The following is a 20,696-nucleotide window of genomic DNA, read 5'->3' on the forward strand; positions in this document are numbered from 1 at the left end:
AACTTGTTCTTTACCACTACAGAGCGCACACAGCCAATAACCATAATGAAGAGTACAAAACACATAGAATACTTGCCCTGCTATTCAAGACAGATGGAACACATGCTCCAATCACCACATTACACACAGCCAGCAATTCAATATTAAGCACACAGGTTGACATTAATCTGTCTCTATACTATAGAGCAGTATATAAGCAGAGCAAAGGTTAAATAGTTGAAAGCCAGAGGGTGTATGTACATAGTTCTTGCTTGAAGAAATAACCCCTAGTCCCCTTAAGTACTGGAGCTGTAAAGACTGCTATACAGGTTCTGGCTTGGGAAAGACCCTGGGCAGTGACTGCCTCTCAGAAACTCTACATCACTTACTGGGATGCACTGACACCACAGCTGGTGGATCAGCAATAGAAGCAAGTTCCCTGTAGCCTATATCAACAGTAGATTTCTGATGGATACTTCTAACCAGAGACTCCTCACCTTGTGAATACCTGCAGGTGCCACACTGGATACAGAAACTCGAAATGCAGTCCTCCTGCATGCTGGTCGGGGGTATAGTGCAACTCTGGATCAATTCTGTTCCTTTCTGGAAGTGACAAGAGGACTCGCATGTAAGTGCCACACATGTGTGCTGATGTCAGTTCCTTTTGAGATGCAGAACAGGAGATCTTCTCCTTTGCTTCATTTCTTGAAGACATTTTCTCTCATAAAGTCTTCCAGTATGCAAGGAAACATGTCATCCCTAAAGCTACAAGATTTAATACTTGTACTGATTGTCACAAACAAATGTCTGTGACAGACCCCTTGAAGGTGTGCTATTGGTGTTTAGGTTTGGCACACAACTCCAAGGCCTGCGACAACTACACCCAAATAAATCCAAAAACCATCTGAGAATGATAAGCGAAGCTCTATTTGTGGCAAAACACCGATAGCCTCTGCGTAGATTCTACTCTCAGTTTCAAGAGAAAGGACCTATGCTGAAAGTTGTTCCCACAATTGATCTTTGCAGTCAAAGTCTTCGTGTAAGTCCAAAAAGAAGCCCAAAAGTCTAAGCGGCACACAGTCTTTTCTTGCCACTCTCTTTCTCCAAAAAAGGTGTGAGGGAGTTGCACTGCCTTGAGGTCTTGCTCCCATTCCAACAAGGGGCCCAGTCCATTTGGTCCTGATGCACCCCAGGTTTCTCGGTTGTTGGTGACACCACAGCAGGTCATAGGTGTAAGATTTAAGAAAGCCACATCTTTGGTACCCTTTCGGATTTATATATCACCCTTCCAATACAGTCGCACACAGACACTTCACCAACTTTTTGGCTTAGACACAGACCAGAGTCGGGTATAAAGAGATGACAGGGAAGAGTTGGCTCCACCCTCTGAAGAGGATTACTGGCACATGGATTTACACAATGCCAGTGGATTTGATACCTCACCCGATACTTGGTCATTCTCCTCCAGAATCTGCAGTGGAGGAAAGTGCAACCTTTGTAATAGTCTGTAGGAGAGCTGCTGAAGTCCTTGATCTCCACCGCATCACAATGGAGGTAGACGCAGATGTTACTGAGGCCCTCCACCCTGGCCAGGGACCTACAGAACCTCTTCTTCCCTTCAATGAAGCCTTCACTTATATGCTCTTGGGCACATAGACAAAACCGTGTTCTGGCCCTCTGGTCAATTGCCAGGGCGCAAGAGCGCTAGGCGGCCATTAGTTTTTAACCCTGCATCCAACTCCTGAGAGGCTGGTGGTGCAGGCGGCCATCAACATCAACACAGTTAATCTTAATGCCTTTGCAACACGTTTGGGAAGAGAACGTTTCAATCAACCAGCCTTGCTTTGAGGTCAGTCAGCGGCAGCTGTCTTCTAGGATATATTTTTTTTTTACGCAGTTTTATATAGCGTGAACTTGATCCAAAGGTATCGGGTATCAGAGCGCTTTACACGAGCACCAGTTACGTTATATGAGGGCACATTCATTTTTGTTAGGCACGGGGAAATTAAGTGATTTGTCCGGAATCACAGGATGTTGTTCCTCTTTGCAGATATTATTCTCATTGTATCCTTGTGTCGAAGTACGAAGCTCTTGAAGGGCAAATTCAAGATGCTCACGCTATCAGCCCTGGATTCCATAGACCCAATGGTGGCGTTGGACTTGCAGGATGCCTATTTTCACATCCCTGTCCTGCAGGCCCACAGACCATATCTACAGTCAAGGTTTGCCACAAACACTTTTAGGTTGTTGTGCTCCATATCTACAGTCAAGGTTTGCCACAAACACTTTTAGGTTGTTGTGCTCCCTTTCAGTCTCGCCAGTGCCCCTCCAGTGTTCACAAAGGTGATTATGGTGACCTCTACCTATCTTCAGAGGTCAGCGGACCCAGTCTTCCTGTCCCTCAATGACTGGCCGGTGAAGGCATGCTTACCCCAGCCATTGAGATTCTTCAGTCGCACCTGAACGTCTCACAAAGGATTCCATTCATTGGGGCAGTACTGGACATGGTAGTGTTCAAGGCTTTCCCCCCATGCAGCGAGTCCGGGATATTGAGGATATGATCCTGATGTGTCAGGTTCAGGGTATTAGTGAGGTTGGCTCTGAGGCTTCTTCATCTGCTGACCTTGTGCATCCTCCTTATTCTGTACACCATATGGCATATGAGGGTCCTGCAATGGAACCTGAGGTGCCTCTGAACTTAAAATCAGGGCACGCTCTGTGGCACCGTACTGGTCTTGCAAGAGACCGCTCAGGATCTGCAATGATGGCTGACAGACCCCACCTGACCTGTGACAAACCACTCTCCAGCTCCCACCCAGAGCTCACAATGGTGAAAGGGTTCAGGGTGGCCACTAGGAAAGGTGAGCAGAGATTTCTGGCCTTCAGCTAAAAGTCAACTCCATTTCTATCTGCTAGAGCTGTGGGTGAACCGAAGGGGAGGTTGGTGTAGGTTCTCACTGGCAAACCCTACCGCCATGTGGTGCCGCAGCAATCAAGGTGAGGTGGTTCTCTACGCCTTTTGGAGTGGCTTGAGCAACAGAACATTTTTCTGATCACCGGCAACCTAGAGGTGCCCCTGAATGCCTTGTGTAACATTGAAATAGATTTAGGTCTTAACCTAGGCTATTGGCGGGATACATTAATATGTTTATCAAGCTCTAGATTATGCAAAAAACGTAACTATGTAACTGCGTGCTGCTTGAGATGGCAGGAGAAATACAGGCAGCTGGTTTGACTGCATGCCATGTCCAGCCATGATACAGCACAGATGCACTTGACTTTGGAATGCCCATCATTACCATCATTAAGAAACTTTTGGAAGCAAAAGTGCACACCAGTAACTGTACCTTGCTCCTATTTGTAAACACCATGTCAGCGCAGGTGATAACAGGGTGGAGAAATTAGCGTATTCTTTATATTCAGCAATGAATGGTCATGGACCTGTCCACTTCATTATGAATAGGCTTTTTGAAGCAAAAAGCCACGCCTCTTGGCTGTAACAGTGTCCTCATTAAAAGTGTTTTAGACTTTTTTAGTTCAAGTATAGTTTTATAACCATTTATTTTTTGCAATACCACCATCATTGAAGTCCACACATTTGGACCACACTTTGTGACATTTTTAGGTTAAGCAACATGCATGTTCTTCTTAGATCATCAATTTAGTTTATTTATTAGTCTTACTATTGTTATTCTGTTACTTTTTACTGCAATAACTTTATTATGTACACTGCGTAATATCCTATATCCTATTCCTAGGGTTTTTATGGTGATCGTTTCGGAGAAGATATGGTTGAAATGATTAAGGACTCTAACCCTGTGGATAAATGCAAATTAGATCCTAACAAGGTGAGTTTATTAAGTCCAAAAACACCTGCATGTAAGCTTGATAGCCTTAGTCTTTTCTAATGTTCAAAATTATACTGTACAATTGCTTTCATTCGTTGCTGTTCTACATCATTTTAAAGCAAAGGAGACTCACCCTAGAGTGGAGTGTGGGTTCAATCACTGTTTCTAGGAGTAATTATCTTAGAACAGACAAGCAGATATGAATGTGTGTATCCTCCACTAGTTTTCCAATAACTTGTTAGTGACAATACAAACAATCTCTTGCTTAGTGATTGTTAGTCGTTGGTGTTATGAAGTGCCAGACAAATTACCACTGGAGTGGGTTGTTGCAGAATCTACAACTACAGATCTTCTGCCTAGGATACTAATAACGTTGCACTTCTCTTCAAAGTGTTTATTTATTTATCTGATGTTTGAGTACTAGAAAGTTTGTTTTTATGATCTTGAGTGAACCATATTGTCATGTTGCACTGATTCACATTGTTGCGATTAAACCAAGATGACTAATTAATATGCACCATTTTGCATTGATAAATGAGTTTTAAAGCTCAAAAATTAGCTTATGAAACATATATATCAGAGGATTATGCAGTGTGCCATGGACATAAATAGTTCTGTTGAATACTGTTTTTAAAGAAAGGTTTAATAGTACCCCACATTCCCTCCATTATCTCAAAACTTTACCTATCTTCTGGTACTGAGGATACACCCAATAGTGTCATCACTTCTGTGTGCCTCCAGGGCTCTTTGGGTATATCTATTTTACAACAGAAATGATTCTACTGGACATTATTTTATATAATTTTGTAACTTACAGGGGGCAGGATTAGTTTGCAAGCATTTATTCAGTAACCGTGCAGGGACATATAATTCTGTATTGACATAAACTATAACAGCAATGTGCTAATGTGGAGACACTTAATAGACCAAAGTGATCCAAGAAGAAAGACTCTTGACTGGTGACGAGGAAACTATTTTTGAGTGACATTCACAAGTCAGCTAAAGTTGTTCAAAGTCACTTTCCTCAATCTACTTGTCGATATTCTTCATTTTGACACCGGACCAAACCAATAATGAATGCGTATTTTGAAGTACTGAATAACTCATCCTAAATCCGTGTTGGGTGTACTGTCAAAGGCGCTAGGTAGTTAACATTCAAGTTAAAGATATATGTTAAAAAAAAAGGAATACCCATATAAGAATCAAGGGAATCCTGTACGTTAAAAAGACAGTCTGTGTTCCCTAATGCCCGTGGGTTGATCTATCACGGTTGACTTCTATGTCAAAGAAGCCTAGTATAGGTATCTCTAATTAAGCAATACTTTTCACAACTAGATCAGTGATACATTAAAAAACATAGTACTAAATAGTAAGAAGCACTAGAAGAGTGTATGTACATCATCTTGATCAGCTGGTTATTAATATCATGTTTAAGAGAAAGTCTGTCATGGAAAGGGAATTAAAGAAATGAGTTTTACAATTGCAGCATTGGTCTGTCAGCCATTGCTTAGAATCATTTAGCCTTATAAACTTGGGAATGTCAAGTCCTTGGACGTCCTTGCTTCTGGTAAGAGCTGAACAGTGTTAAAAAGTGAGGCTGTACATGAGCAGAACTTTGAATGTATTCGAGCAATGTTTAAAGTGTATTAAAAAGTGAAGGTAAAACCCATACAGATGTATAATAATTGCATTAATGTGGTCATGTTGAGGGACTGCCAGTCAGATACACTTTGTAGTGCATTACTGCCTTTAGAAGCGAAACTGCACAGACGGGGATACCTGATATTAAGGTATTACCAGCATATAGACCTGAGAGCAGAGTGATATACAAATCTGAAAACATTATGAAATCATTCACTTCCTGAGAAAGTGTTAGAACATACCGTCAGAAGAGGAAGCAAAGCAAGTGCAAAAGAAAAAGGAAATTAAGATTAAGTAACATGGCATTCGAACTTCAAAATTAGTAAAATCACTTCACGATTGATGAGCGTCTGCCAGGTATGGCAATTTGACGTGTATTTGAGTGTTGTGTTTTGGTGAGTGGAAATACTTGAACCCTTCTCGAAATTGCATTACTGCTTTCTAAAGATTTTAAAATGTGTGGGTGACAAGATCAAGAAGTGGGGCATCCCAAACAGCATCAGTATGCCATCTAGACAAGTTACTTGTTCAGAAAGGAAGTAATAAATCTATTGCTTAACCTGTGCTTTAATGTATTTGTCCAAAATGGACACCATATGTAGGGGTAGTAGAAGCCTTATTTATTCGCATCAACTGAAGTTATTTTTTGTTGTTGCTCGTAATGGAGTTTCTTGGCGTGTTCAATGAGCATGAAACCCACCTTCAGACAGTGAAGTGTTAATGGCAGGTCATAGGTTGAAGACAAAATATGTGTCCCTTTTCGTCAGTTACAGAACTTTGGACAGAAAATCAGGCGGGACAGTTTTATAATAAGTTAGACTACTGTAAAATGGCTGAATATCAGACACAGAGAGTCGTCTATAAAGGATCTTGTTGATGGCACTTTTTTTTTTAAATGTACAAATGCAGTGCCTTAATAGTTACTCCAAATGCACCTGAGAGATCTGAGTAGCATGCATGTTAGTGGATGTTTGCTTGATCGGCACCACCCTAATAGAGCTAAGCATGCATGTCTGTTATTGCTTGCCTAGTTTGAAATGGTATCTCAGTGAAAGTAATGTCAATCCTGGAGCATATGTGATATTGCTGGAGGCAGTTGGCAATGGTCGCACTTTAAGCAATAGATTAATGCATTTTTTATTCATGCAAACTACAGTAGATGCTCCTCGTACCTGGAGTGCTGTTGAGTAGAATTATTACAAGCCACAGAAAAGGCAAAATGAATTAGCATGGATAGCAAAACTTCCCTCCTGTCACTATCCATGTTGCTTTGTAAATTTTCCAAATTTATGGCATATGTTTTTTTTCTTTCTTTTAGGCTTTTATTCAGATAACCTATGTGGAACCATTTTTTGACACATATGAAATGAAGGACAGAATAACGTATTTCGACAAGAACTACAATTTACGCCGTTTTATGTATTGTACACCATTTACACTGGATGGACGAGCTCATGGGGACCTTCATGAACAATTTAAGCGCAAGACCATCCTCACCACATCACATGCCTTTCCTTATATTAAAACGAGGATAAACGTCACACACAAAGAAGAAGTGAGTGACATTTTCATATACACTGACATTCCACTTAGATATGAGGCAAAATGTTATTGAGCTTTAAGATGTTTAATCTTTACTAACGTATTGCATTAGATTGAAATATTGTTCAAGTGTTTTTATTTTTGTTGAACAGTTCGCCTCTCTCTCCCTCCAGTAAACAGAACAATGGGGGCATTTTACGTGTTGAAATAATGAAATGCAATTAAAGTTCAATACATACCTCAGTTCAGTCATGCACTAATGTTTTCCCTGGAAAATCTGTTGAGAAATAGTTAAATGAACATAGTCTGAAATTGCAATTCCTTTACTTTAATGAAAGACACCACCAGGATGTTATAATATAGAACATTGCTTGCCCTGCACACTAAGAAATAAGATAAAAGACATGACATTGTTCATTGATATGGTAATTGTAATCTTCATCAAAAAAGTTTGTGTGTGGCTTGCCCCGTGATTTTAACTTTGAAACAACTTGTTCACATTGTTCAACATAACTGTGAAATTTTGGCAGAGGTTCGTATCAAATTCCATTAAGTTTATCAATCAGTCATATAGTAATAACCACCAATTTGTTATATATTGTGCATCATAACACACCTTTGCTGTTTCTTAGCATTGTAGACAACAGATGTTAATAATATCCAATTTAATGGTACTTCCTTATGGATATTAACCCCTTCGCTGCTTCTGTCGGCCAACGGCCGTCGCAAGCACTACCTCTGTAGTGCTGCGCATGTCCGTTGACCGACGCGGCCCGCCCACTTAATTAAACCACCGCACTGTGGCGGAATTCACGCCGCGGTAAGCGGTTAAGGTTATGAACAATTATATATATTTTACTAAGCCGGTGCTCAATATTTTACTTAATCTCTTTGTGGTGAGATTGTTCTCGTATACATAATTCATACTCTTTACTATCACTGCTTTTTTTAATTTAATTTTTTTATTGAAGTTTTAGATGAGCATGTACAATGTACTGGGGTAACAGCAGCGAGCTTGTACAGATCAAAAAAGAAGAAAAAAAGTACAACAACATGTGGCAAAGGCATACATAATAAATGCTTGTCATGTGATTTTATCTGCGATGAACAATAGATTATCATGCTTGTGTACCCCACCTTCAGTCTACTAAAAGCAGAGGGCAAAGCCTGCAGACTGATGGAAAGCATGCAGAAGTTGTTGTACAAACTATGATTGCTCTGGTTATTCTCCATTTCATAAATAACATTTGGAATAGTGCTGCAGTAATGCACTCCAGAATTACCATTCCCTGTGGTACTGATAATTCCAGAGTCTGAAAACCTACCTATTTAAAACGTCCCTGGACTAAACCCCTTCAGAGCTCCTTGCCCTAGAGTCTCTGTGCTTTTCAACCTGACAAGCATTTAAGTTTAAAAGCAAGTTTATTAAGGTGTCATAAAATACAAATGGGTAATGCATTACAATCTAAAATAAAATAGGCATAAGAAAATTAATTAAAAATAAAAACATAACACTTTCTAAAGAAGGAAAATATACATGGTTCACGTCAAAGGGAATTCGGGAATTACATAGAAAAGTGGTAAGGCATATGAAAACATTGTACAACTAAGAACATGCAGATTTAAAGAATTTCCTTTTCACATGTCCTCATGTTTATTACTTCTGGTTGAAAATTTGGGCAACAATTAACTCAATATTTCAATTGCAAATACCTTTTTCTATTAGTAGCATTTTCTTAGGCAGTTTATCTGAAGACTGGAGGCATGTCGCCAAAGATCTCCAGATCTTGGATATGTTATTAGCATTAGGATTCCAGCAAATAACAATACATTAGATGGATTTTACCCAATTATCTTTTGAATCATGGTGGTACGCGGTTTGTTATAATCACAGACTGGACACTGCATACATGCATCCTATTTCAATTGTTGTAAAATGCATTGAATTAGGGACCCCGGTCACTGCCTTTTTAGATTCCTCAGCAAAAACATCTTATGTTCATCAACCCAACAAAGAAGAAGTACTTCGTCCACCCACGTCTTCTCTCATTCGAGAAATTAGTAGTTCTTAGTTGTACAGAAGTAATAAACATGAGGACATGTGAAAAGGAAATTCTTTAAATCTGCATGTTATGAATCACATGTCCAGGAAGTGTCATGGAGGTCTGGGTACATTTTATGTAGAGTTGAGGGAGGCAGTAACAGTATATATATATATAGATTCACTGAAAAAACATAGGTTTCAGGCACGTTATAGTTAGAAATCAGCATTTAAAAAACCTTAGGAATTCACTGAAAAAACCATAGGTTTCAGGGGCGTTATAGCTAGTTGGACATTTCACTCGTACAAAACCATTGAAATTCCAGCGTTATAGTTAGTTCAGCTAACCATAACTTGCGCGCCCCCAATGCACTGCTGATGACGTCACATATTACATCACTCATGACATGGTCCGTGACATCACTCATGACATCACTGATGACATCTCAAATGAGGATCCCTAGGATCCAACTAGCCCACAAGGTACCTCCAGTAAGCGTCACATAGCTGCGTTGCAAAGAGGTGTAAAAAGGGGCACGGCCTAGACCACCTCTCTGCAACGCAGCGCAGTGGCGCTTACTGGAAGCACCTGGTGGGCTAGTTAGCCCCCAGGGGCACTCAGGATTGAAGGGGAATTATTTTGCCAACAAAAAACTGCGACATCAGGCCACACCCCCTCCATATACCCCTTGTGCGTTGTAAATTGGGGGATTAAGTCCTCTTGAGTCCTGAGGGTCCCTGGGGGCCAACTAGCCCACCACTTACCTCCAGTAAGCGCCAGAGTGCTACGTTGCAGAGTGGTGTAAAAAGGGGCATGGCCTGGGCCACCTCTCTGCAACGCAGCGCAGTGGCGGTTACTGGAGGTAAGTGGTGGGCTAGTTGGCCCCAAGGGACCCTCAGTATTGAAAAGAAAATAATTCCCCAACTTAAAACACACCACAGGGTGTGTTTGCACACAAGTCACTTCAGGCCCCGCCGGCTCCCTTAACCACTGTGCAAATGCGCACCGCGGTGCATTTTAAGTTGGGGGATTAAGTCCCCTTGATCCAACTAGCTCACCAGGTACCTCCAGTAAGCGCCACAGAGCTGTGTTGCAGAGAGGTGTAAAAAGGGGCGTGGCCTCTGAACACATTTCTGCAACGCAGCTCCCTGGTGCATACTGGAGGTACCTGCTAGGCTAGTTGGCACGTTACGGGAGGGCCGGCCGCGTGGCCCCCCACTCCTGTGGCCAATTCCGGCCCCGGGGACCCCATCCCCCAGGGCATGGCCAAATATTTTTTTGTTAATTATGGAGGGGGGCTACGTGCTGTCATTGCAAACAGCAGTGTCCCGGGGGTTGGCACCCCGGGACACTGCAGGAGCCGGCCCTGGGGGGTGGAGGTCCCCAGGGCCATCAAGAGCTCCTGGAGGGGGGACCCTGCAAATATTCATGCTTTGCCCCTGGGGGTGGCGGTCCCGGGGCAGTGTGGGGGGGATTGAGCCCCCACCCCACTTTTTTTTGCATGCCCCCGGGACCTGGCCCACCCGACCCAAAGTCCCTCCCTTTACGTATTTTTGTGAATTTTATTGTTTGCACGAGGCTTGTGGAACTACTCCGTCACATATCTGAGAGATATTTGTCCTCTTTATTACAAGTGCATTATATCTTTTGTCACTTGTAATGAGGCTGATGGGATATCCATCATGTTGTGACGGAGTAACCCGTCCACCAAACTCTAAATCAGGCCCTCTGTCAGCCATAATATAGTAAGTAAATTAGATACGAATTGCTGGAAAGGCTAAGTAGGACCACATATTTGTATGTTTTGGGGGATTTCTCATTCAGTGATGCTAATAGCCAGTAGCCACATGGAGCATCTGGATTGTTCATTGCAGGTAAATGCAATTTTCAGATCACTGGTAGTACAATTATAGCTGCACATATTTGGCATTGTAATTAAGGGTTTGTGAACTATTGCTCTAAAGTTAGGAAAGGCTATATTTCTTTCCATCTTCTTAAACACAACAATTTGAAATCCTTTACTGTAGCTATTTGTGTACTGTAGAGTGAGTTATTTTTCGTACTTACATTTTTAGATCATTTTGACACCAATTGAAGTTGCAATAGAGGACATGCAGAAAAAGACACAAGAATTGGCTTTTGCAACTCACCAAGATCCTTCAGATCCTAAGATGCTTCAAATGGTTCTGCAAGGTTCAGTAGGGACAACTGTGAATCAGGTAAGAAATTGATGGCATTAGCATCATTGGTTGTGCCTAAATTCCAATGAGCAATGAGTAGTGTTTTGAAAAGAACAAAAATGACAAACAAAAATGATGGGATGTCAGTCACTGCCAACATTCACAGATATGGGTTCAGGATGCATGGCTGACCATGGCCCAAATGATCCAGTCACCCCAATGTTGTCATCTTGTCTCACCGTGTTCTTGGCCTTTTTCTGAGACCCTATCCAGGTGAGGGAAACAGGGAGGTGAAAGATTCTGGTGCCCTCCCTCATTGACTCTACCCTATATATGGTGGTGTAGCGTTCTCCTGCTGTTGTCTCCCCAGTTTCCCCATTGCTCTGGATTGGTAGGGGTGAAGGGTGGCTGATGTGGTCCTGAGTCTTTAATAGAAACACCAATGAGAGGACGTGGCTACTTCTTGGATCCAATCGGCAGCCATGCAAGGACTGAAGCAAAATTGGGTCAGCCCTGACACAATATGTCCATGGCCCACCTCATGTTCATTACAGGCCTGATTACTTTTATTAATATTGTGGCAGCTAGACACTAGCACACACAACCACAAACCATCCTATGACTGTCCTTTAACTGTGACAATGGTGAGTTACATCTCTATACCCTAACAAAGATTTTATCATGGCACAATTAGAAACCACAACATAACAAGAACACATACAAATCAGGTTGAATGCTCAACTAAATACAATTTTTCAACATAATACTGTTTTAAGAATGTAACTAATTGACGTTAGAAACCTCTCATTAAATAGCACATTGCCTGAAAACAGCATACCCAAGACCCAGGTTGGCTGTTTTCACCATATTTTCAGACTGTAACAAACAATATGGATAAACAGGTAGTATAAATTGCAACCATAAGGAAACAGATCCACAAGATTTGATGACTACGAGCAGTACACTGAAAGCCTTGGTTTATAGAACGTCTGTTCACAATAATTAAATTAAAGATTTAGTGACTATGGCCAGCCAGCTTGATGATAACCATCTGAAAATCGATTGCTGAGTATGGAATATGGATGACTGGAAGTTCGAAGAGACACAAAGGATTAGGAAATAAGCACCATGATTCTTGATATTGCATGTTTGATCTTCATAATACAATACAGTCACATTTATAAAGCGCACAGCTCCCAGCTCTAGCGGTAAGGATCCCCCAGACTCGGGGCAGAAAATGGCAGACTGCCTTAGCAAGAATCGAAAAGAAAAGTTTTTAACAACTTTTAAAAGCAACTTCGGACAAGATACTCCTCAAATTAAGAGGAAGAGCATCTAGCAGCTTAGATGTCAGAAAGGTGAATGGTCTGCCTCCTCTTCTGTCCATGTGAATGCGGGGGATGTGGGAATGTTCAAGATTATTAGATCTCAAACATCTCTTCTGAGAATATGGTTTAAAGTGACTCCTAGGGTAAAGAGGACCCTTATGATGATAGGCACTGAAAGCTAAGGCCAGAGGTATGAACCAGATTATTTTCTTGACTGGAAGCCAGTAGAGGGCACGTAAGTGACCCGACACCAAATATCGACGCGGGGCCTCAAAATCAGCCAAGCAACAAGATTTTTTATAGTCTGAAGATGCTGAATCAAAAAGGCCAGAAGGCCCAAATACAGACTATTAGAGTAGTTTAGCCTGGAAGTTATTAGGGTTTGAACAATCGTCTTGCGATACTGTATTGGGATGAGATGCAAAATCCTTCTAAGAGACCTCTGGGTGAGAAAACAGGAAGAGGATAAAGCTTTAACCTGGGGCTCCAAGGTTAGGCCTGAATCACATTTCACCCCATGGTTTCTAACCGCAGGGGGAGCCCCCAGGTCCGATGGCCACCAAATACTGAATGACGCGTGGGGGACTTAGTACCCAGGAAGAGCACCTCAGTCTTGTCTGAATGCCGGTTCAGACAGCTTATGTTCATCAGTCCACCACGGATTTCAGCCAGAGTTTGAAGGAGTCATAGGGCGTGGACCTATTTTCCTGGAAATCCAAATGGAGTTGAGGATCAGCCGCTTAGGATATAACTCTCATTCCCCAGGATTCAACTAACATAGCCAGGGGCTACAAATAATCATTAAAAAGTGTTTGGCTAAGAGCCAGGCCCTGTGGAACCCCACATACTAAGGGTTTAGTCTCAGAAGTAAAAGGGGGAAGGAAAACAGCCTGCGATTGCCCACTCATGAAGGTTTTGAGCCGCATAGTGCTCGACCTCTGATGCTGATCATGTCCAGTCTCCCCAAGATAATTGCATGAGAGTCCATGTTGACTGCAGCACAAAGATCCAAAAGCAACACCATGACCAGAGTGTTTAAATCAAGGTTAGCGTTAATGTATTCTGAGACTTCAAGTAGAGCAGTCTCAGTGCTCTATCTAGCACGGAACCCTGATTGGGAATCATGGAGCAGGTGATTTGCTTCAATAAAGTTCGATAACTGCCTATTTATATTCTTCTCCAGAAGTTTAGTGGCTGTGGGCAAGAGAGAGATAGGTCTAAAATTGTCAAAGTCCTTGGGATCAGCAGAAGGCTTCTTCAACATGGGAAGAAGAAGAGCTTCTTTCCAGCAGGAGGTGACCAGCGCCTGTTGCAGAGATTCATTATTTAGCCTGGGGTTCACCGCCGTTCCTGTTAGACTGAGAATAGCAGAGGGGCAAGGATCAAGAGGGCATACTGATTTAAACTTTGAGAGCTCCATTGCCTATTCCTCAAGTGAAATAAGGGAGAAACTAGATAGTAAGGGCCCGACAAACATACCAGAAGGTGATGCTGGAATAGTGTGATACTGAACCGGGAACTGTTCATAGATGGCTTGAATTTTCCTATGAAAAAAGCCAGGGAGGCCCTCACAGAGATCCAAAGAGGGGATTGGACTGTTTTTAGTAGCCGTAGGGGATGAATAGGAATAACCTACTTGAACAGTTCACACGGATGGTTCAAAGCTTCTGAAAGGACACAGCAATGAATGATTTTTGAGCCAACCGGATGGACGCATGATCATTTTTAAGAGCAACTCATAAATCACGTTTGCACCCTTGTCTTAATTCACTCTCTATTGCCTTTCCAACCTTTTACATAGGGATTTCTCCACCCTAAGAGAATCAGAGAACCATGGTGAAGAGGGTTTAAGCCTGTTTCAGAAGCACACTTTGCAGGGTGAAGTGGTATCAATTTCCTTCATATTCCAACCAGTAAAGCTGAGTACATAGTACTCTAAATCCCCAGTCATCTGACAAGGAAAGGACTGAAGAGACTGGAGACTGAGTTATTTTATACCTGGGTCTGAACAACTTCTTAATGGCTGTTTGAAGTTCTGGGGGAGTCGAAGTAACAACATTGAACAGGATCAATATATGGTCCGACCAGCTAAGATTCAAAACTGGTTTCACCTCAACAATCAAAAGGTTGGCCAAAATTCGGTCCAGTGTATGACCAGCAGTGTGGGTATGCACTTTAATTAATTTCTCAAGATTAACAGCTTCCATAGAACTAAGAAATTGCTGAGCAAGTTTATTATTAGGGTCATCCAAATCTCCTAATAACATGTAATTAGCATGAAGTGGATAAAATGGACCTAAAAGGTCAGTCAGAAGTTGTAGGGAAGCAGCTGTCGAATCCGGAGGCCTATAAATAAGTGCACCAGAGACAGCAAAAGTAGGTACTAAAATAATAGAAAACGGCATGCTCTCAATATTAGGATTATTAGTGAATTTTGCAAATGAGCAAAAGTAGGCTGGCCGGTTTATAATTCCTTCCCCGCCCCCATGTTTGTCCACTCTATCAAAGTGCTTTATCAAATAATCTTGAGGGCAATATCAGTAGCTGAACTTTCTTTAAGCCAAGTCTCTGTGAGGAAAAGTAAATCCCATTTGTTGTCAATTAAAAGATTAAAAATATCCACAGCATACTTAGATAAAGAACAACAGTTAAGCATACTTGCCATAATGAAGGTACCAGGGAGAGAAGAGGTGAAAGAGTCAGCTTCGCCTAGAGGAGTCCGACCCTTGACCTTAATGCTGTGGGAGCTACAGAGTAGTGGAGCTTCATTTGAGAAGTCACACCTGGGGCAATCAAAACCTTCACCTATTTTGCCAACAGGGAGCTCACCTTCATGATCATGAGGTAAGGTGTGAAAGGCAAGCAACTCCGCTTTAGAGTAAATGCTGCGGGCTATAATATGAGGAGGCAAACTAGCAACTGGCCTGGCGCTGGCCGCGATCTGGTCGTGCGCAGGTGGCTTGCGTGTGACCACACCAAAATGGCAGCTCGAAGTTGGAATGCTCACTAAACAGGAAGTGAGTATGGGTGTTTCAATGCGCAAATGCGCTTATTACACTTAAAACAAATCAAGGCAAGTGTGCATTAAAATCAGGGTAAAACAAGTCTTTTAGCATCAAATGGTATTTTCTTCCAAATCAATAAATCTGTGTTCAGTATTAGACAGCCCACAGTACATAAAGTGCCACGCTGTACCAACTCAGATCAGTCTGTGGACTGAGCACACAGAAAAGTTAATAATAATAATAATAATAACAAAGCATTTATAAAGCGCAATGGTTCCACCATCTCGGCGTGTCCCCGCGCTGGGTGAGTTGATTGAAGACAGAGCTATTCCTTACACCACTATCTGCTGCACGAGAACAGGTGAGTTTTCAGCAACCTTCTAAAATTCCGTTCAGAGCCCTCCAGCCTGAGATTCAGAGGGAGCTTATTCCAATGCTGCGCAGCCCGGAATCTAAATGAGCGACCACCCATCCTGGCTTTCTTGACCTTGGGAATGACCACCATTCCGGTTCCGACGGACCGTAACGATCTTTGGGGCACATATCTGGTGACCAAGTCACTTAAGTAGTACGGGCTAGCGTTGTTAAGAATGCGATAGCAGGTACAGAGAAACTCAAAAATAATCCTCTGTCTGATGGGTAGCCAGTGCAGGGAGGTAAGGGCTTTCTTAGAAGCCGCCCTCCTAGGTTGATTCAGCACAAGCCGCGCCGCCGAGTTTTGCAGAACCTGTAATCGATTAAGACTATGTTCAGTGGCCCCTAAGTATAGAATATTGGCTTAATCGAGGCGCGACGTTACAAGCGCATGAACCATGGTCTTGCGAGCCTCTAACGGGAGCAAGTCTAGGGTCTTACGCAGGGACTTTAGCACTCCGAAACATTTGCCGGCCACCTTACCTATATGCCCTTCATAGGAAAGTGCTGGGTCCACCCATACCCCCAGGTTTTTGGCCTCCTTGCAAGGAATGGGGGTGGGACCAAGACTCGACGGCCACCACTCCGCCGACCAGCTGTTGCTACTTCCCCCTACCACCAAAACCTCAGTTTTACTACCGTTCAATTTGAGGCAGTGCTCATTCATCCAAATGGCAAGATCCTGCATACAGATTTTAAAGTTGGATGCAGCACACTCCGGAGCTTGAGATAGGGAGACCAGCAGCTGGGTGTCGTCTGCGTAAGAGACGACCCCAACTCCATGTCCCTGTACTATCTCTGCTAAAGGGGCCATATATAGATTAAATAGCGTGGGGCTCAGGGCAGAGCCCTGTGGCACCCCTTGCTGCAAATCCATATCTCTGGAATGATGCATGCCCAGCCTAACTTGGAAGCTCTGCCCTGTTAGAAAGGACTTTATCCATTTTAAGGCAGATCCCGATACGCCAAAAGTTACCTCCTGCTGATTCCGTTTTACAACTGAACAGATTAGCCCCCCTATCCCCAAGTGAGAGAAATAACAGATTCAGCAGTCACTTAAAATAAAATCAAGTAAAATGATGAACAAAGATTCAGCAATCAATTAAAAACAAGTAAAAAGAAAAGAGTCAAATCGGGTTAACAGTCCCGGGATGCCAGACGCATTTTTCTTTCTGATCAACAGAGCACCTAGAATGCTAGACCTTATCCCTTCTTATGATTGCCCTGCTAGGGCCATTCCTGGTTCATTTCCCAATTAACCAAAAAAATGCAAGTCGTCTACAATATGAAGCATGATCTGAAACATAAGATAAGTGGAAAGACTATCAGAATCTTCCATGATGTTTTTGATTGCATCATCCGAAAGGCACAGAGGTCATATCATATTTATAAGCATGCAAAAAGATGGTATCAAAATTCCCTTTCAGTTTCAGCCCATATACTGTGTCAAGAAAGGACAAAACACATATTCAGTGGCCCTGATCATATGGAGTGCGACTTGAGATAGTAAATTGGGTGAAGCAGCTCTTTGACCCACATCTTTCAGAAAAGACCCAACACAACGAAATAGTAACACTGCCCAGCTTAGATTCAAGAAGCATATGAGAGGACAGAAAGAGGCAGAGGTGATGAAAGGATAGATTTGGCTTATTAGGAAATCTAAAGAAGTCATCCTGAGGTATCCAGAGGGCTATAAAGATCTGCATATACTAGTAGTTGTTTACTAGTAGTAGGGTATGGGACACGGATCTCCAGTGTTTCCGTAACAAGAGCTACTTAAGTTCAATATTATCCCAAGCTACTATTATTCTTAGCCTTGTAATAGTGGTCACATCAGACAAGATTATATTAGTGGCCACACTATGCAGGAGTACCAGCAGTGATCACTTATGTGCTCACTTCCAGAGTTGCCAGCAGTAACTTAAACAAGCATCTGCATGTTTTGGTTTTTAAAACATAAATAAAAGGCATTGTCATTTACAATGCTACAATGCCAATAGCTTAAACTCTCGCAAATGCAAGACCTATTGCATTCCAAGTGCTTGAAGACATCGCTGAATTGCCTCCTTCTGTCTCCCATGGCCCCTGAAGAGCTCCCGTTTGCTACAAGTTAAACAAGCCGGTAGTCACAACTACACACAAGACCCTCCTGCATAAGAGAAACTCATTAAATAAATAGTGCTTATAGACTAAAGATGACGTACAGTGTAAAAACCGAAGTAAAAGGGCCAGTTCTCATCAAAGGTTGCAGATGAAGACAAGGCGGTACTAAGGAGGGACTAACAAGCCTAAAAAGGAATCAGAAGCCAGCATTTACGAAGGACAGTGACACATTCCAATGACAAATATGGGTGGAGCTTCAAATACATACTCCAATACAGCATGACTCGCAGAGTATCGCCTGCGATGCCCAGGCTCAATCTAAAAAGTCTTTGTCAATTTGGAATCCATATACATAGGTATTACACAACAGCCATAACGGCAATACTAGTGATACCAAAGTAATAATATTGGTAATAGGTCTCAACAGCTTCACATGATTTATCAATCAGCTTTCAAATTATTTTGGAAATTCATCCATTTTTCTTCAAACATCATCTGAGTAGTTCTAAAAATACATACATTTACATCTTAAATACACACATTTCAATGTTGGTATAAATATATACAAAAGCTTTTAATTTATTAAGATGGACTGCACCCAGGAGAGCTACTCCAAGGTAGCTCAACCAGAAGTTCATGACTCGTTGGAGAAGCCTGGTATTTTGTATGTGTGCTCCATCGATCACTAAACTTTTGAATGTCAGGAGAAGATGGGTGGAGGAATTGCTTGCTTTGCATATTCCTCTAAGGGTAGGATGTAGGATTTATATTCTACATGTCCTTCCCCTTAAGCCTTGTGAAAAACACACAGATGCTTCTGGCTTATTAGCAGACCATAAAGAGATACCTTTCTGAATCCCTGTGTAGCACTTGTGTGGACTTCTATACCAGCTCCATAGTGTCTGATTCTTTGGCTGTGGATGACTGTGAGTTGGTGGAAAACCACAAATCCTTGGTAAAAGAATTCTGGGGAATTACCAACACCCGAATGCTGACAATTTCACAGTTGTGTATTCCTTCATAGTACACATAAAGGGCAAGACACTGCCACATTTTTTCCAGAAAATGAAAAAAGGCAGTTTGCTAGTGACCCAAGGAACCAAACCTAAGCAAATAAATATCTACATTATTGGCAATAATGGTAGAAGCCTGATGGATCCTTCAGGACAGATTATCACAAAAGCACTTGAAGTCTTAAATGAAATCAGGTATAAAATTAAATGTTCTGGTGGGATCGCTCAGTGTTTCAAAAACAAGGAACTTATTCATCTGTTTTAATGAAGGTATGGGGCAGGGATAAACACCCTAGCACCGTCCATGGTGCCACTCATAATACCTATTCTCTCCATTGGCTAATAATGATACACACCTGATTGAATCCACTCTTCCAGTTTTCATACATTTGTTCAATGGGTTATATTAAAGAGCTCTCTGCAAGGGTCCATGAAAACCAAGGTTTGTGGTCGTCTTCATGGTTACCTGTGTGAAGGATAAGGATCAACTCCTTTGGCGCTCCAATTGACTGTTGTCGGTCCCTAATGGAGAAATCAAAACTGTTGCCAAGATACAGGCACACAGACTAGAACAGTTCCTACCAAACATTATTCATCAGGATCACACCAATATTGTCCAGTAATGTAACTCAGCCAACTATGTTCCGATATTTCTTGACTGCTGGCTCCCAAATATTATAAAACAGAAGATTACTTGGGCCATTCTCTTCGTTGGCACAGAGAAACTAAAAACATGAATTAGAGGTAATAAAGCATTTGAATCCGGCTTGGGGGCTTTGTCAGTCTTCTGCAAATTGTTATGCTATGTTACAACTTATCTGATAGAGACTACTAGCGCAGATTCCTTAACGTAGAATTATCCCCAGGCATGAGAGTGCATTTGGACATTTTTTGCCCAGCATCCCTGCGTGCCGGGGGGACGGCATCACGCAATCGGCCCAGGCGTCGTCCGCGTATGTGACGTCAACGAGGTCACATAAGTCCCACCCCGGAGCGCACCTACATCAGTTCTTTCCTTTTCCGCATGCAACGCGGATCCGGTTCTTGCTCTGGGCCTGTTTAGGCCCTTTTTCCTTCGATCTTTGGTGTATTGTGGCTTCAAAACTTGTTCGTTTTCTGGGTGCTTGATGTCGGCGACAGACCCTCAACTCATTTGCATGTGGTGCTTGGGGGAGGATCACGGCTCCACGGTCTGCGAGGCATGTCAGCGGTTGAAGCCGAAGTCACGGCGGGATCGCTGCTTGAAACTCCTGTCGGCTCGCATGTCCAGATCGGCTTTGTCTCCTCGCTCAGCTTCTGCGGAGGGTTTTCAGAGCGGCCGTCATCCTCTTCCATCTCCTGTGCCGCAAGAGCGTCTCTACCCAGTGGGTAAGTGTCGCAGTTTGTCCCCGAGGGCTGGCTTCTGGCATGTTGGGGGTGGGGGCTCTCCGCGGGTGATCCCTCGTCCCTCCCCAGGCTCTTCTCGTCCCTCCACGCAGACGGCCGCCTCGTCGGAGGTCGAGTCAGCCTTGGCGGTGCCACAGTGGTCGGCGAGCCCCTCTCGTCCCCCTATGGGGTGTGGCTGGCGGGGGGCTCTTTGTCGGTCCTGGGTCCCTCTCATC

At 42.7% G+C, this 20,696-nt stretch overlaps 1 protein-coding gene across 12 annotated transcripts in view; it reads left to right on the top strand.

Moving 5' to 3' along the window:
- The window catches only part of DOCK7 (dedicator of cytokinesis 7), an 870,736-nt gene that overhangs the window by 821,874 nt on the left and 28,166 nt on the right, over positions 1-20,696 (top strand). For all 12 annotated transcript variants that reach the window (XM_078669468.1, XM_078669501.1, XM_078669509.1 and 9 more), the window contains 3 exons: positions 3,738-3,827; positions 6,787-7,023; positions 11,128-11,271. In XM_078669468.1, coding sequence (XP_078525594.1) covers positions 3,738-3,827; positions 6,787-7,023; positions 11,128-11,271 — 471 coding nt within the window. The remainder of the gene's footprint in view (positions 1-3,737; positions 3,828-6,786; positions 7,024-11,127; positions 11,272-20,696) is intronic.

Source organism: Lissotriton helveticus, chromosome 1_2, assembly GCF_964261635.1.
Source record: "Lissotriton helveticus chromosome 1_2, aLisHel1.1, whole genome shotgun sequence".
Classification (NCBI taxonomy): Eukaryota; Metazoa; Chordata; class Amphibia; order Caudata; family Salamandridae; genus Lissotriton; species Lissotriton helveticus.